The sequence below is a fragment of the Pleuronectes platessa genome, chromosome 6 (assembly GCF_947347685.1).
Source record: "Pleuronectes platessa chromosome 6, fPlePla1.1, whole genome shotgun sequence".
NCBI classification, from domain to species: Eukaryota; Metazoa; Chordata; class Actinopteri; order Pleuronectiformes; family Pleuronectidae; genus Pleuronectes; species Pleuronectes platessa.
The window spans coordinates 13,440,037-13,457,200 of NC_070631.1; the positions used below are offsets into that span (position 1 = coordinate 13,440,037).

At 43.0% G+C, this 17,164-nt stretch overlaps 1 protein-coding gene across 2 annotated transcripts in view; it reads right to left on the reverse strand.

Annotated features, from left to right (window-relative positions):
* Positions 1 to 14,475, reverse strand: part of LOC128442375 (adenylate cyclase type 6) — a 34,798-nt gene extending 20,323 nt beyond the window's left edge. Inside the window, exons 1-3 of one of the 2 annotated variants that reach the window (XM_053424806.1) lie at positions 14,340 to 14,475; positions 10,128 to 10,325; positions 9,123 to 10,017 (exon numbers count right to left, since the gene is read on the reverse strand). In XM_053424806.1, the coding sequence (XP_053280781.1) occupies positions 9,123 to 10,016 (894 nt within the window). In that variant the 5' untranslated portion in view covers position 10,017; positions 10,128 to 10,325; positions 14,340 to 14,475. Of the gene's footprint in view, positions 1 to 9,122; positions 10,018 to 10,127; positions 10,326 to 14,151; positions 14,273 to 14,339 lie in introns of those variants that run through there. The other variant, XM_053424807.1, reaches the window with a different exon arrangement.
* Positions 14,476 to 17,164: the final 2,689 nt, after the last annotated feature.

The following is a 17,164-nucleotide window of genomic DNA, read 5'->3' on the forward strand; positions in this document are numbered from 1 at the left end:
TATAAAGAAACTTTCGCTCCACAGTTTCAGTCACTGTCCTTCCTTGTTCCGTCTCCCAACCGTTCACAATATTGACTTTTACTATAGAGCATACAGATCAATACTGGGACGAGAACAACAGGTTATAGTTTAAACAGTGGAAACACGAGAGGAGTTGGGTGACTGAAGTTTGCGTGTGTGCGTCTAACACGTTCCGCTCCCGGGCCAACTTCAGAAAACGTTTGTGAGGACTGATCCATCGGCAGCATTTCATGGGAATAAAAGCACTGGTGTAGAGTTTCCACACTTGGTCTGCCACTGTATAGGTGACCCTGTATATATGATGTCCTGATCATCCCTGCTCAGCCCTCGGAGGCTATACACACCAAAACAAAGATTCTTGGAAACGTGATTCAGGAATGTTTAAAGCTGAGACGAGCTCCTTTTACAACATGGAGGTGCTCGTGACACATCATCCCAAACAAAAAAATTGTCCTGTCCTCCTGCGAAACCTAAAAGGCAAGGATTTTATTTTATTTTTTTCATGTAAAAGGATCGAGGATAAAACATGAAGACATGGCGCATTATGCTTTTTACACTCTCTGCACACTTCAGTGGGCGGATCCTCTGAGAGCACAGACTAGAGTGTGTAACTTCCTTTGGATTAACCCTGAGTGTGTGAAGTTACATCATGGGACCGGAGTCTTGTTATTTTATCTGACATCACTCAATGAAAATGTGAAAAAGACTGTGAGACACGAATGCTCGCTGATTCAAACGGAGCAGCTTAAATCGGACTAAACTTATTCGATTCATCAGGATGATCTGCTCTTTCTATATAATATCATGGTCAGATGAGCTGAAGAGCAAATTAAAGACAGTCTTCTTCTCACAATGCATTGTGATACCGACATGTAGGGGAGGTGTACATTTCAATGGCAGGAAGTCGTTCCCTATTTTTACACGGATAGTACACATGTTTGTTAATGAGCTTCACCCCGACAGTGCATTCTTAAGTCAGCCCGACACATATTGTCGCTGTCATTGTAATTGTAACTGGAATAGCAGGGTAACGAGAGATTTGGCTAGTGTGAATGTGACCTCTGACAGAGGGCCATTCACCTTCCTGTCACCAGCCCTGGGACACGGTGCAGTGGGCTCAGCAGGGATCCAGAGTAACACTAACTTCAAAAGCCCCGGGGCGTGCGTGCCACACAGATCAACATTTAACGCTGCTAATGGATTCCTAATATATATCTCTTGGACGTCTGCCACGGCAGCGCAGCCTCAAATCCCTGTATTTACTTTTGAGGAGAGCCAAGTTGTTAGTAAACCATGAGCTGTTATTAGAAGCCTGCACTTCCTCATCCCCGACTCGCACAGCTATTATTAGCCAGGCTATTATTTCCCTTATCATTGACTGTATTTTAAGAGCAATATTTCGCTTATCATAAAACCTAATTGCTCCCACCCATGGTGGAGGAAGTTATCCGGGTTTGTATCATTGCCTCTGGTTGTAATACAATAAGTGGATGAGTCACAAGCGCTCTCCCTTTCTGAGCGAGGATGAGGTTGGGAGAAAAGGGGAGAGCTTTTGTTTGAGCCAATGCATTGTTTGGCACCCACAGCACCTGATGATGGGTTCTCACCATTTGATAGCAGCAAAGTGAGATCCATGCATTTCACGCACACAGACACAGATCACACACACCACTAGTCCATGTGCATATGTAGCTGTATATACAGGTCCATTAAAACAAGTACAGGAGAGATTAATTCGTTTTAAGTTGGCACCAAATACATGAGCAGATCCCTGAGTGTTTGCTTCTCTTGTACATTAAGAGAATATCCCTGTTGATATTAAATAAGACAATTATTATACTGTATTTTTGTTACAGTAACAAACGAGATTGAGAGAAGAGAGGCTATTAGGTCTGTACTGATCATCATTGATCACTGTGAGTATCAGACACAGCTGTTGTCATACTTTCCAGAAAACATCATAAATAATTGCATAAAGGTCAATGGAGCTTGTGGCTGCTTTCATGTTTTTCTTATGTAACACCAGTGTTCTGGCCTAAATGCATTATGCACGCTAGAGTCCTGCTGGTGACATTTCATTGATTGGTATCTTTTTTCACCGGTGTTAAGCAGAGGGATCAGTATGTTTCCACTCGTCCCGGGTTCGTTGACCCCATAACAATCAGCCAACGGAACAGGTTTTTCCTCTCGTGCTGGATCATCACATAATAACAAAAGCACAGACTGGATGTACCTTCGAGACTTCACTCTCTTCTTGACCTGCCTGTCAGTAGCTCCTCTTCAGAGATATCCCGTTGGGATGTGGTTATCCAAATATACCCTGCATGCTGCACACAGGAGAATAACTTTTGTTCGGTTCCTTGTTAATCCACGTATGACATCTTGCATGCCGGTTAGATATGAATGCTTAGAACTAAACAATGGCTTAGTAAGTCACACAATCCCCCTCAGGAGACATAGGCGCATGGCCTCCCAGCTGTTCATACTGAAGTTATGAAAATACAAATATCCAAGCAAAACGTCTGTGCACGACACCAAATGCCAATCATGTAGTTAAGCTAGTCGTCGCCTCATCTACACGCAAGAGTGAGCGACATGACAATAACTCAAGGGACAGGTGGTCTCCTGTGGTGGAGTCCCAAATCAGTCGGTTTTAGGCTGTCAGTGTGTGTGTGTGAGAGAGAGAGAGAGATAAAGAGAGATGTGTCCGACTAAGTCCGAGTGCTCGGAGCTATGAGCTGAAGCCATCACACATGGTGACTGGTCCAAAGTACACCAATGTAAGAGGATGTTATCTACTGTGGCCTCTTTCAAATCTGGAGTTTGGGTGAATCTCTTACACCGTAGATGTGCATTTACCTTCGCCAAGGTCCAACTGCCAAGCAACACCGATGTTACACACACTCATATCGGTTCCCTCGATGTACCCGATTTTATTTCATCAAGGTCGATGAATTATCAAGAAATCAAGGAAAATGTTCGAATACTATCTCACAATGTTGGAGAAAGTGAAAACCAAAATCCTGGATCCTGGATAGGTTCTTTCCTGACTCAGACCACATCTTTACACCAGGTTTCTGTGGTAATCTGTCCAGTCGTTTTGTCTACTCGTGCCAAATGCAAACATAAACTCCTTAGGCGAGGCAATAAACATCAGATACACTTATCTGAGGAGCAGCCATTAGGATTATTGCATGTTTTCACTAAAGGCCACAAACAAAATGTCATGCAACTGCTCGAACACAAACTGCTGGCTCTTTGTGGTACACCGACAGTGAAGATCGGATATTAGGTCATTCAGTGTCGCTACCAAGCACAAATGTCAGAAAAGAGAACACAACAACAAACCCTGATGTCATTATAAGAACTTTGGTAGGTTCTAGGATGAAATGTGCAACTTCCCATTAAGCACTAGTGAGGACAAGGAAGTAACGAATGAACCCCTCTGTTGAGTACTGTACATGTTTTAAGGGTTGGAGAGAAATCCTGCCTTGCATTTAGGCTTCAGACTAATTGATTATTTACAAAATAACAACACTTTATTTATTTAATTATTTTGTTTAGATCCTCTAACCTTTATGTTGCTTCTTGAGTTTATAGGCAACTTTGTGTATCATATTATACTCTGAAAAGCTAAAGAGGTCAAATACAACACTGACAAATCAACAGTTGATGTCTTATTAACAGTAAATATATATTTCATAGTCTGTACTGTGATTTAATGCACAAAATACTGTATCTTCATGACATGCTGATAAAATGAGTTTTTTTACTTAGATAAAATAAAATTATTATCACCAGATTTTCTGCTAAAATTAATTTCATCAAGAATGTTTCAGGTACATAATTTAGTAGGAGACCCATGTTTTGTTTGTCGTTTTTTAACCATGTTGAGAATCAGAAGCAAAGACCAAGAGAAGCAAGCAAGTTCATGTTGATTTTATCTGCAAAGCAAACTTTAAAACAAATCTTGTGTGCAGCTGCTCCTTTGAGGGTCGTATAAGTGGCTGGAGCAGGTCCCACTGTCGAAAGTCACCCTGACAGTCTATTACAGGTATCTATTACACATACAGACAAAACAAACATGCACGCTCACTTTCACAACTACAGAGAATTTAGAGTCACATGTTGACCTGACCTGCATTTCTTTGGACTGTACAGCTGCTTACAGACATGCACCAAACTCCAGATATTCTCCTGAAGATACACGAAGGGGTTGTAACGTGGAATGCGAATGTCCAAGTCAGTTGCTCCCGACATTCCATCATTTTTTTTTAGCCAGCCGCCTGGTAAATCGTGCAGAGAATGTACGATGGCGGGTGAGAACACAGCCAGAGATTGTCAGGAGGATTCACCGCCAGCAACTGGGCTTTTTGATGACGTTTCTTACACTCGACTGACACAACACTGTAAGAAACTAAAAACATACAAATATCTTGAAATTGATGTCAACTTGGAAAGACAACAAGATTCAAGAGCTTTTGAATCTTTGAACCCATTTTCATGTAGCCGATAGAGCTTCTAACCTTGCCACTAGATGTCACTAAATTCTTCACACTAAACCTTAAATATGTGAAAGGCATAGTCAGGAGAAAGTCCGGACCCCATTGTCTCGTCAATTTTCGGAGTTCATGTCTGAGGATATTTTAGGAGGAAGCTGGAATAACTGCAGGAAACTCATGCAGGCACAGAAAAGCAGATGCTGAACCAGGGTTTGGACTCAGATGGACAAAGCTTGTCATTAATTCCTTGCTATGTCTACTTGATATGATGCCAGACAGTAAAACATCCAAATCTTCTGTATCATCTCTCTCCTTTAAATCTTGGCAGCGGATGCCACCTGTGAGATTGACTGAGATCCTTCTGAACCCTGTGTCTGTAGGATAGTGGAGGCACTGGGAGTTACACCTTCATCTCTCTGCAGTTGTCTGAGGACGCCCCTTCAGACCAGAGCGGTGAAAGATGGAGATCTGAAGAAACAATCCCTGTGAGTATTGGGAGCTCAGTCTCAGTCTGTAATAAAGGCCACTCGATCTGCGAGTGGCTTTTGAGAGAATGGATTTGCGACACAGAGGAGGAAAAAAAGGGGTTGAAAAGTGGAAAGAGGATAAAAGAGAGAGAAGAGACTGGCAGCTCTTTTCCAGCTGGGTGCTTCAGTCCAGCATGGTTTCCCACTCTCCGTCCGCGGCCGTGCCCTTGTCACCACTGTAACCAGGGGCTGTGACAGACTGAATGGAGTCCCTCTGCATTCAAACACGTGTGAGTAGCTCAAAGCCAGACTGAGAGACACCTGTTGAGACTGGGAGAGGACTGAATGACACACTGTGTGGTTCCGTTCTTGATGGTGAAAAAAATTTGTTTTTCATTCAAAAACACTTGTGAAGTGCCCGTTTGGAGCGGGGCCTGTGGTGATGGGTTGCAAAACTTTCTTTCTGAAACTGTATAAGTGACCTGCAGTAATTGGGCAAGTAAAGACCAGCTGCCGGACTCAGCTGGCCAAACCCTGATGCTGCTCGGCCGCTGCAGCACAAAGAGTTCTTCAACTGCTTATTCATAGTTCAGCGAAGCTCAAGGAAGATCGCTGAACCCTGAGTTGGAGATTAAATTGTTGTTGCTGTTGTCGTGAACGCGCCTGTTGTTGTGATCGACAACGTCTCTTGCGGTGATGAGTCCCAGCCGTCGCTGCTTCAGAGCGCCGGTCGCGTGTTCATTTCAACATCAAATGTAATACATGTCCAAATCGAAAACTTCCTTGGGCCGGCACATATCAAGTGTGAAGCCGATAAGATGAACGGTTCTTGAGATATGTGAGCCACATATAGACAGAGAGAGATTTCTTTAATTATTTAATAGAAGAGGATGGTTGTGATTTGGTTGAAACCAGCATCGAACAACAAGCTGATGCCCGAGTCCTTCATCTCTTACATGACTCGTGCTGTTCGGGGGTTTGTACCCTCATGGTTGAATGCACTTATTGTCAGTCGCTTTGGATAAAAGCGTCAGCTAAATTATATGTAATGTAATGCAATCTCTATCAAAAGCCTGAGGGAGACAGCCACTAACCCATGTCCCACCATTGATTGTTCAGAGTGCTGGAACGCACAGTTGAAGGGTCTGGACCCTCAGGCAGGGCGGCAGTCCACCATCACAAGACCAATGCAACCAGCCACATGCAGCCAACAGTCCAGTGTGCATGAAGTCGCCCTGTCTCGTCTGGGGCACTTTACACACAAGCTCACTGGACCTGTGGAGTTATGTCAATATTGCCTTAATCAGAGTGGCTCCACATTCATCTGGTTGCTTAACAGCGAAACCAATAACATGTTTCTACACAGACCAGTTCAAGCCATATGTGTGAGTTACGTGTTTGTATTCATTGTATGACCACGAGTCAAGTTGTTAAGGATAAAGCAAAGTCTCTGAGAAAATATGACACTAAAATCCCCCATTAAAAGATGTAGGGATAAAATTCTTAGAAATGATTTCACGCCACAGCTCTTCAGGGCAGGGTGACCTATGGCCCCAGCTAAATGGCAGTGAAATTGCAGGACACATACAATGGAATTAATCAGGTGCAATTCATTCAGTCAGTTGTTAGTAAAAACATGAACATGGCTTTGCTCTATTCAAGAGGCCCAGTAAGTCAGTGTGAGTGTGAGTCAGCACGCACGACACCAGGACTCTGAAACTGAAGCAGCTAAATTGAATTCATTGTGACGGTGGCGTGTCAACATGTCCTCTGTGAAAGATGGTGTTTAACATGTCGCTGCTTCCCGCTTATCACATATCACTGTTTTCTCTAGTTCTCAGATGAGCACATTATCAACAAATGTAATAATCAGTTAATCCTTAAAATAATTAAGAGCCTCCACCAAGGATGTTATGTGATTTAATAGTCTTTCTTGTAGTTAGCAGAATCACCCTCAATTGAGGTACAGATCAGAATCAGGGAGCAGATCCAGTTCCTTTTTTTTTTAACCTTTCAATAACATTTAGAGATGGGGTTGCTTTTTAACTTTTTCATAGATTTCTTAGATAAATCATGTTTCTAGATGGAAAAATGTTTTAATTGTTCAGACATTCTAGCTGATTTAAAATTGATTTGACTGTTTTAGAGGTTAAACCGGTTCTTATATAATGTATTTGTGTCCACATGTACATCTAAATCATACAGTATCATATACTGCACATAAGAGAACCACTGAGTAACTTACACACACATAAAAACACAAGAGAAAAAACAGACAAACATAATGAATACATATTTCCAGTGAGTTGGGAGCTGAAGCCATTACGACTAATTCTGTCCAATATGAAGAAGTAATCGTCCTGTTTTCCGTCAAATCCATTACACAATCCGAGTATCCCACCCCACCCTGTTTCATTTGACTACAATAGCCCCCTTGTTTTAGAGAGCTGAGGCATGAATGGCACCATGCTACATTATCATGATATTCCTCCACAATGCAGCTAAATGGGCTCATTCAACCCAGATGACCTTCCACAAACCCCAACAGAGTTGCCAATAGCTGCCCTACAGCACAAAACATAGGCTCATTAAAAATCTCATTTGAAAAGCTGCCGAGATCTACGGCACCATCTACTTTTAGTACAGCACCTTTGACATGGAAAAGTGGTTGAGGAGTCTGCACAATGTTTGTCCTATATCGATGGGGACAGAAAGTAGGGCGTTTCCACTGGTGAATACAGTAACAACATTGTGCTCAATTGTATGGTGAAAATAGTGGGCCCTGACAAGCACGAGTCTGGGACATCTGAATTGTTTTCTCATAAATACATCACCATTCGAACTATCACAGATGGTTGGACATTCATTTCCAACAAGCATTCAGAAAGGCATGACAAAAAGAAACCTGTTCACAATTTTTTATCATGCACTTTTTATGCATGTGAGTAAAACTGTTATGGAACAGATTCACATTTATTCCATCTCGGAACAATACTCAAATGCCCATTTGAGAAATCTCATTTAAACGTGACTTAACTGTGATAGGGCAGCAGGTCCATAGTCCTAGTTTAGTTCAAAAATTAATTGTAAAGAAAACATACAATGCTTGCCCAGTCTGAATTTCACAAATCAATCTTTACATTTTCTTTACCGATAACATTCCTGATACCAATTCTGATTGCTGGGCTTAGGGTGTCGGCAGATACAGAGGGCAGATCCAACTATTGAGGGAAACTACCGCTAATATTTCAAGATGTGGTATCAGATCACTACATAGATTTGCATACTCGACATGCCCGACCCAAATATTTGCGGCGGGATCCGAGGCATTTCTGATGCTTTTATTGTTATTAAACTTCCCTACTAAAATTACTTTCTTTATCGGGAATCAGGTACCAAAAAATTCCCGAAAAATGAATAAGTATCTTCTTGATTTTTCCCAACTCAGACTGCCTTTCTATGCCAACACTGAAAAACCTTTCACACTGAGGAATAGTGTACATACCACTTTGTGAATATTGTATTAAGATAGACTTAAACAAAATATTAACCTAGCCTCCAGAAAGTGATAAAGTGTGAATAAAAGGTGCCTTCGGTTTCATTATTTGTCCACTGACAGAGGTTTTTCCAAGCATTTAGCTAACCATCCCTTTAATACCCCTGGTTGTCGGGGGCAGTGTTGCAAATCGGTGAACAGCAATGCTTTATGGCAATATTGGATTTTCTGCATCAGTGTGATGAAGCAGATTAATCGGGTGTTAAATGTACAAAAACAGTCAGCTGTTCATGTTTTTTCCTTTTTTTTTTCATCTCTAACTGTTTTCTCACTGTGTAGAAAATGTCAGAAAATGTGGAAAATAACCATCACAATTTCACACAGTCCAAAATGACACCCCTCACCACGGCTTGTTTTGTCACGACAGCCCAAAACCAGAGATATTCCACTTTGAAATATATAAAACAGAAAAATAACCCCTTATTAAAGAATGACTTAAATAGTTGCATATACATTTCTATCAATTAATTATTGCATGGAGTCTCTTCTGTAAACATAGCTGTACCTTAATGGAGGAATATCCAGAATATATATTTTTTTACAGACCTGATAATTATGAATCATGCTTTTACTCACCTGTTTGAAAATGTACTTGTCCTCTTGGTTGAGCTGCCAGGCGGTGACTACATGTATGGTGGACAGCACTGCTCCGCTGAGCACGGCCGCTCTCATTCTGACCGGCAGCAGTGTGTATATAATGTAGATGAAGAAGACTGTCCACCAGATGCCCTCTGAGGCACTGCGGGGATACATCTTCAGCACCCCCAAAACCTGCACCACAATCAGCACGCCGATCACCAGATAGCTCACAATCCACATGTAGTCCTGATGGAAGCCATTGCGGTTGCACACCACCATCATGGCCAAGAAGAGCGCCATGGCCAAACAGAGTACTGAGACATAGGCCTCATCTGGAGTCGTGCTGATGCAGTGGAAGGCGAGCATGACCCCGCACACCACCACCAGAACCCCCATCAGCATGGTCAGGGAGCTCTGGTTGAGCCTGAAGAAGTAGCGCTGGTACAGGCGCTCCAGCTTGCTGGACTGAAACTTCTTGGATTGGAAAACCCACGCAAACCGCATCCAGCAGTCTAGGGCGCTCATCGTGTTGCAGCTGCCCTCGGCTGATTCCCCTGATTCCTCCTCTTTCTTTCCCTTCAGGTCGCCATCTTCGAAGCCAAGGTCCACCGCCTTAAGACCCAGATCCCCACCGCCACCCATCCTTTTCCCATAGTGGTCCTCCTGCCAGCCACAGCGCAAGCCAAAGTTGCCCCCGCTGGTGCCCGCGCCACAGTGGTAATGCTGAGGGGCCACATTAGAGGGCTCCAGGTCCTCGGGGTCCCTCAGGCAGCTCATGTAGCGCGGGTTGCACAGGGATGAGCTGTCCTTCCTCTTTTTGCCGTTGCGCTCTCCCCATGCTGTCTTTCGATCGTCCACCCTGCCTACAAAGAGGCCCCTGGCCCACGACATCCTGAGAAAAACACACAAGCACAAACAGGGCAAACACATTTTGGGACAGTTAGTCTGAATATCCTGCAAGCAAAATGTCGGCTTTAGAGAGATTTTCAAGGATCCTCTCACCTGTGTGGGCTTTACTGTATGTAGCAACACTTTGCTCTTTGGCCAGGCCACTTTTATCCCAGCGAGCACACACCATAGAGCTCAAACTGGCCAGAGGCATCAGAGGTGTGTCTACGTTTGAGCCACCCTCGGTTTGTACAAACAGTCAGCGTGTCAGCCCTACACACGGCCGAGCGCCTCTAAAGACCTTCTGTTCTCCTGTGAAAACACAAACAATACACATGATGTTGTTTGGCTAACATTGCCTGGGGATCAAGATCTTATGGATATACACATCAAGGAAAACAAACACTTGGGTTATCTATTGATCTAATGTCTTCTACAATAGACTATTGCAAAATATTCACATGGCGGCCATTTTCCTCTGACATCACACTCTGGACAGGAAGCTCATATACCTTTATGAAGAGAATAGAATGTTGTACTACTGAGATCAGGGTTTATAAGTTATATGTAAACATTGAGAATCGGATGAACTTGTTTTCATCTGTGTGACATTTCATCTTGTGACTGCTTTTCTTCTCTGCCTCCGATCAGCAGTCATAAAGGTGACGCCAAACTTGGCAAGACAGCAAGGTGAGAGAGCGTCAGTTGTGATGAATATGACGCACTGGGCCCCCCCCCCCCCCCCCCCCAAAAAAAAACAGAGAGGCAAACTCCCCAACTGGTAATGGGAGTCATCACCTTTATTTAAGATGGTTTACCCAACTTTAAAAAAAACTGTGTATACTTGCTAATTTGGAAATAAGGGAGTATCGTATCTTTCCAGCAGTAGTGTCTTGCCGAAGTCGGTGTTGAAGAAATTCTCAGTGGACCCAGTACTTACAAGTATAATGTGTATTACACAAGAGCATTACAGGTCAGGGCGAGTTTCTAGAAAACTCGGAGATAACACACAAGCGAATAAGTGAAAATCTGACTTGCCCTGCAAGGCAAGAACTTATATAGGGGAGTTGTTTATCACAAACCTAGAGATAAAATGACGTCACACAACCGGGCCTACTGCCTAAATTTGGGAATGTGTCGTACCTTAAGATTTAAGGACCCGCTGAAAACCATCTCTCCTCTCATTATTCCATAAGCAGTTAAAGGATAGTTCAGACAAGGAGAAACACACTGAACACATCTAGAGATAATACTTAAAGGTCTGAACATAAGATTCAAGGCGCCATAAGATATTAACATGTCATTATGATATATACCTATGCTAGAGAAATTCATTAGCTGGATATTAACATACCATTTATGGTTTGTAACTATGCTATGGATATCCATTGGCTATGGGAATATACTACAGGAGGTTTAAGTAAACTGGATGTAATCAAGCAAGCGAGGTAATGTTAACTGTCCGTGTATTTTCAACTGACCTCAGAAATACTCCCGAAACGTTTACGTGACATTATGCTCATTGGAACGTGTTTCTGTTTTATGATCAAACTGTTTGTTTCAAGCACTTTTCGCATTGGACTGGATTGAGCATTTAGCGTCAGATTACAAGCTTGATTCCAGTGCATTGTATTTCCAAGGTGCACCAATATTTAAGGATTCAAATGTCTTCCCCATTTCATCTCATACAGGGAAGTGGTGGAATGCCACAGTTAGCTGTTGTCTATTGGTAGCTAGTGAGCTATCTAATATTTACAAACAACACACATGTTGATGTGAGGTTAACATTGCCTGGAGATCCTAATGAATATCTATGGATGAAGTGTTTGTTGACAGGTTTGCTTGAGAGCGTCTTTGTGTATAATCCTTTGACAGAAAGTCTAGCAATCAATAGCTGGGACAGGAAATAATAATAATAATCTAGAAAACGACCTGTGTGTCGTTAGCTGTCGTCTAATGGTAGCTAGTGAGCTGTCAAATATCTCCTGAAACATGGTCCCACATGGAATACACCAGTACAACGTTATTCTGTACATAATGACGATTAGCTGTCTATTATCACTCATACAACTGGTGCCACTGGTCAAATCTTTTTTAATCAAACCATCAAGTTGAATTTCATCAAGCGTTCTACTGATTGCTGTGCTACATGGCTGCAATCTGCTCCGAAACATCTTGAGTGGGCAGGGATGGGTGTGCTCTATTTGACAACAAAGGGCCCACTGAGTGGGCACCATCACAGATCAAGAGCTCTCCAGTCCAGATTAAATTGTCCATGCTTCCCCCATTAGCTTTGATGACTCACTGTAGCTGGCTTCTGGCAGCACATGTCAAGGACACTGCTAACCTCTAAACCTAATAAGCAAATCTCTGCCAGGCTGACTGAGCTGCAGACGAACGGCGAGGAGAGCGCACATGAGCTGCACACATGGCCGTGTTTATAATCAACAGCAGCTTGTAATGTGAGTTGCTCAACAACCACACGCGCAAACACACGCACACACAAACAGACACACACACACAGACGCACACGCACGCACAAACACACACACAATCATGTCTCCATGAGTTCAGAGGACATTCCATTGACTTACATTGATTTCCTGGAGTCTTGCTCTAACCTTACCCATCATCACTACTTACCTAATCCTAACCCTGACTTTAACCTTAACCTTCACCTAACCTTAAAACGTGTCTTCACATTTTAATGATTTACATTAGTGGGACTTGCTTTTTGTACTCATTAGGAAGACAAGTCCCCAAAGTGTCACTGTGTACAGAGTACTACCTTGACCACACACACAAACACACACTTCTAATTGAAAGAGTGCCTTCAAATACACAAGGGTTGATAGATTGCTCTTTAAATACTTGTTTTTCAAATAATATAATAACACCCTCACTACTTTCTACTTTTCCTCAATAGCCACAACTTAATTAAGCCCTGTTTTACTCTATAACACAAAAACCACCATGACAGTTCACTTGACACTGAGACACATGACCCACTGACCAAAGGCCAACATGTGTCCTAGCTTCACTTGACTCCTGCTGGAATAATGCATACATGTATGACAGGTCAGGAGGGGGTGGGAGGGGGTGCAGATCTTATGTAATACAATATGTACACACATATACATCTGCCACAGCATACAAATCCAATCTGTACCACTACATATGGTCATGTTGGAGTTACCCATCCTGCAGGATGCATCACAAATGAATAAGATGGCGCTCCTCGTGCTTAGATTTACATCTTGCCTGCACTTTCTCTGCACATGACACTGAACTGCAGCACCTCCTCCTATCATCCGTGCTTATTTGGGGCTAGTGTTGAGAAATAAATATTTTATTTTAACTCTGAAATACATTTAAATAGAGACCTCATTCACAACATAGAAGGAAAATCACATGCGGGAGATGCGTTCCCAAGACTCCAAGAAAAGACAAATAAGAAAGGGTAAAATTGGCAAAAGGTCGAAAGTCAAAGTCCTAAGGAGTAAACGCAAAAGCAATCACGAATGAATCCAGAACAGCCCCAGGTACAAATTCCATGTTGCAGGTGCATGATAGTATCATATATATATATCATAATGACGACAATCATAATCATAATAATAAAATGTTAAGCAATAACACGTGTAGACCCATGCAGGATGGTGAGATGTTGTTACATAACAGACATGTAACCTCTTTAACCACACTGCACATGGCGAAAGACACTGGACTGGATGGAGTCGGGAGGAAAGTACACACACCAGTATCTTAGCCGGAGTGAAACATTCAACTTTAAACCAGCGGATCCCAACTGGACTGCACTGATGTATATTGTCAACACACACACACACACACGCGCACACACTGCATGGGCCTGTCTCCCTCCACATGAGCGTCATGATGTTTGGACCCCAAACAGGTCACCGGACGAGGAGACACGCTGAGAGGTGAACACGCAGCGCTGCCTCACCGTGACATACCTCGCGATTAAATGTCCTGTCATTGGAATAAATAAATAAAAGTGTGAATGAATTGTCACTGCCTGTACAACGAGGAGGAGGAGGAGGAGGACCACGTAGTGTGCACGGTCCTGCAGAACAGACCCGCGATCATCACAGCACAAACACGGACTGTAGCCTACAACAAGCCAGCTGCTGGTATTTCTGCTCTTTATCCCCCCGCCGCTGCTGCTGCTCCTGGATCCGCTCACTGCGTCTCAGCCCGACACATCCACTATGTGCGCTGCAGCCGAAGCTTTAAAATGAGAGAGGGAGAGAGAGAGAGAGAGAGAGAGAGAGAGGAAAGAGAGAGGCAGCGTTTACTACTCACCATCGGATATCCTCGTTACAGGAGTAACTGTAACACTGCAGTGGAGCCCCAGTTCTTTAAAGACCCCCCTCCTCCTCTTCTTCCTGCTCCTCTTCCCCCTCCTCCTCCTCTTCTGCCAGTCCAAGGGTCCTCACGCAGCCGCTTCAGATGCGGGTCTGCTGAGCGTCTGGAAGCGGATTTGGTTCAGAGGGACGCGAGGGAGCGAGAGAGAGAGAGAGAGAGAGAGAGAGAGAGAGAGAGAGAGAGAGAGAGAGAGAGAGAGAGAGTGAGAGCGAGTGAGAGAGAGAGAGGAGCTGCGAAATTGGCCGGACAAGCCTCCTCTTTTCCCAGCCTGAGATACTGTACATTCCCATCGTCTCTCTCTCTCTCTCTCTCTCTCTCTCTCTCTCTCTCTCTCTCTCTCTCTCTCTCTCTCTCTCTCTCTCTCTCTCTCTTTCACGCACACAAACACACGGACACACTCACATGCACTGCATTCCCATTCTGAACTCAGGAGTTCCCTCTAGAGGTGATACGAGTGTGTCTCTGCGTTTGCCTGTGTGCGCGTGTGTATGTGCGCGTGTGTGTGATTTACACCTTTGCAGCAACGTCGTCCATCTCCTTCCATAACTCCCCTCCCTCCCTCTCCCATCAGCCTCACCCACCTTTAACACATTTAACATCAAATACCATGTTAGAAGTGGCAGAAGCTCCAGCTGCTGAGCTGTCACATCCAGAGAACGTTATGTCACCATCTGGTGGAAAACCTCTGCAATCATCATCATTTGAACGTAATGTTTCACAGCAATGTTTACGTTCCTGAGTTCTGGGCATTTTAGCAGTAAAGCTGTAAAGGGAAACAGTAGCAGGTTTAATGGGGCTATAAGCTGCCAGTAAGCAGAAATCACATGACTGAGTAAACCAGTAAGGCAACACTGGTGTTGACATAAAGACAACCTGTTGACTTTTCACCCTTTAAATCAACTACACACCCTCACAGATCCCACCAGGAACATTACACAGTTAGTCATAGGAAGTTGTCCCGTGCAGGTGACTGTAAGGCTGTATAACTATAGAGTAGATCTATTATGATTTGTTTTTTTGCTTTGCTATATTACAGTGGGTCTACAGTGTAGAGCTACTATACTGCCTATTCCTACTAATGATAACTAAAATATAACAAGATCAACTTTATCGATCCCATTCACAAATGGAATGACACTCAGAGTGCATACCTCCACCAACAGTCCACCAACTTGCGCACAATTCATCAAGATCCATGAATTATTATCTGAAAAGTTAATGAAAATGTCAAAACTGTCAAATCTTGGCCTTGCCTCCTGGTCCGGATCTTCATCAACAAGTAATGGATTCTTCCCTGACCCCTACTGAATCCTTCCACCACATGTTTTACTAATCTGTCCTATAGTTTTATGTAATCTTGCTAACTACCAAACAAACAAATGGACAGGGGTGAAAACCAAACTTCCTTGGCAGGGCACTAACAGATGTAGGGAAATAAAGCTTAAACACATACATTTTACTACAAACATGACAAAGCAGCCACTTTTCTCCTTTCGAACGTCATGAGGTGACCGGAGTCAGTCCCAGCTGACATGGGGTGAGGGGTGGAATACATCTTACAGGCAGGTCATCAGGCAAATTACAAGTTGATGAATAGAGTGTCTTGTGTCCTCACATAGTGGCGTCACATCAGACTCTGGCCCAGGGGTATCAGAGCCTCATCAAAAAGTGACTTCATATTTTTGGGGGGAAATAGATTAAAGTACATGAAAGTAAAAACTAAACCACCAAAAAATAGATGCAAAAACAATCCAAGAGAAAAACAGAGTGACCACAAAGAGATGTCAGACAGATACAAAGAGACAAACCACACAAAAGAAATAAAACAGAGAGAAATAAATCAAAGAAACCCCAGAGAAACATGAAACAACGTCAAATAGACTCAACATTTCCATTTATTCACAATAGATAGATCAGACCAAATCAAATCAAATCAGATTAAATCAACTTTATTGTCCCGTAGGGAAAGTTGTTTTCTGCCAAAGTGCTACAGCACGAGATGATTAGAATACTATTACATGCAAATTTATGAACATTGTCATCATGCCATTTTTCTCATTTTGTCCAGCAGGAGGCACCATTGTTCATCAACATAACACTGTAGTGTGTCTGTATGAAGGCCTGTGAATTATTACACTGCAGAGGTGAGAGGAAACACACAATCTAGTAATAATGTTTGTACCTGGAGGTGAGGTCATACAATGAAGAGTTTATGGGCCGACATGCTCTCTCTGTTATTTTCTCCATGACAAAGTACCGGCCAGGAGCAGTTTGGAAGCAGGTCCTTTATTAAATGTATATGTAGTAGTTGAGCATTGGCAGTTCAATTGTGGTATTTAAAATGTGTTTTTGCTTTATATCAGTTCCTTTTGATGTTTGACACTCAATGTGCAGAGCGAGTTTGACACTACACTGTTTTCACTCTTATTTGCTGAGTACGGAAAGTTCTCATCTTAAATCTGAGATTATCAAAACAAACCGACCATCACGTTTCAAGGTTCAAAACTTTTGCAATTCTGATGAAGACACCTGAATACTGCAGGGAGACATGCAGGGGAGAGAATTATATAGGTCTTGAAACATGGCTTTTGTAAAATTGTATTCCTGTTAACCAAACACACTGTAACATTGCAGATTTTGTACATTTGAATCACATTGCATTCATCACCAGTGCAGTGTGAAGTGATATTGACTTCAAAATGTGCCTGTAGGTCTATGAGGCCTCTGACCTCCATATGGTGACAGTCACTTTCTCCTGTTCC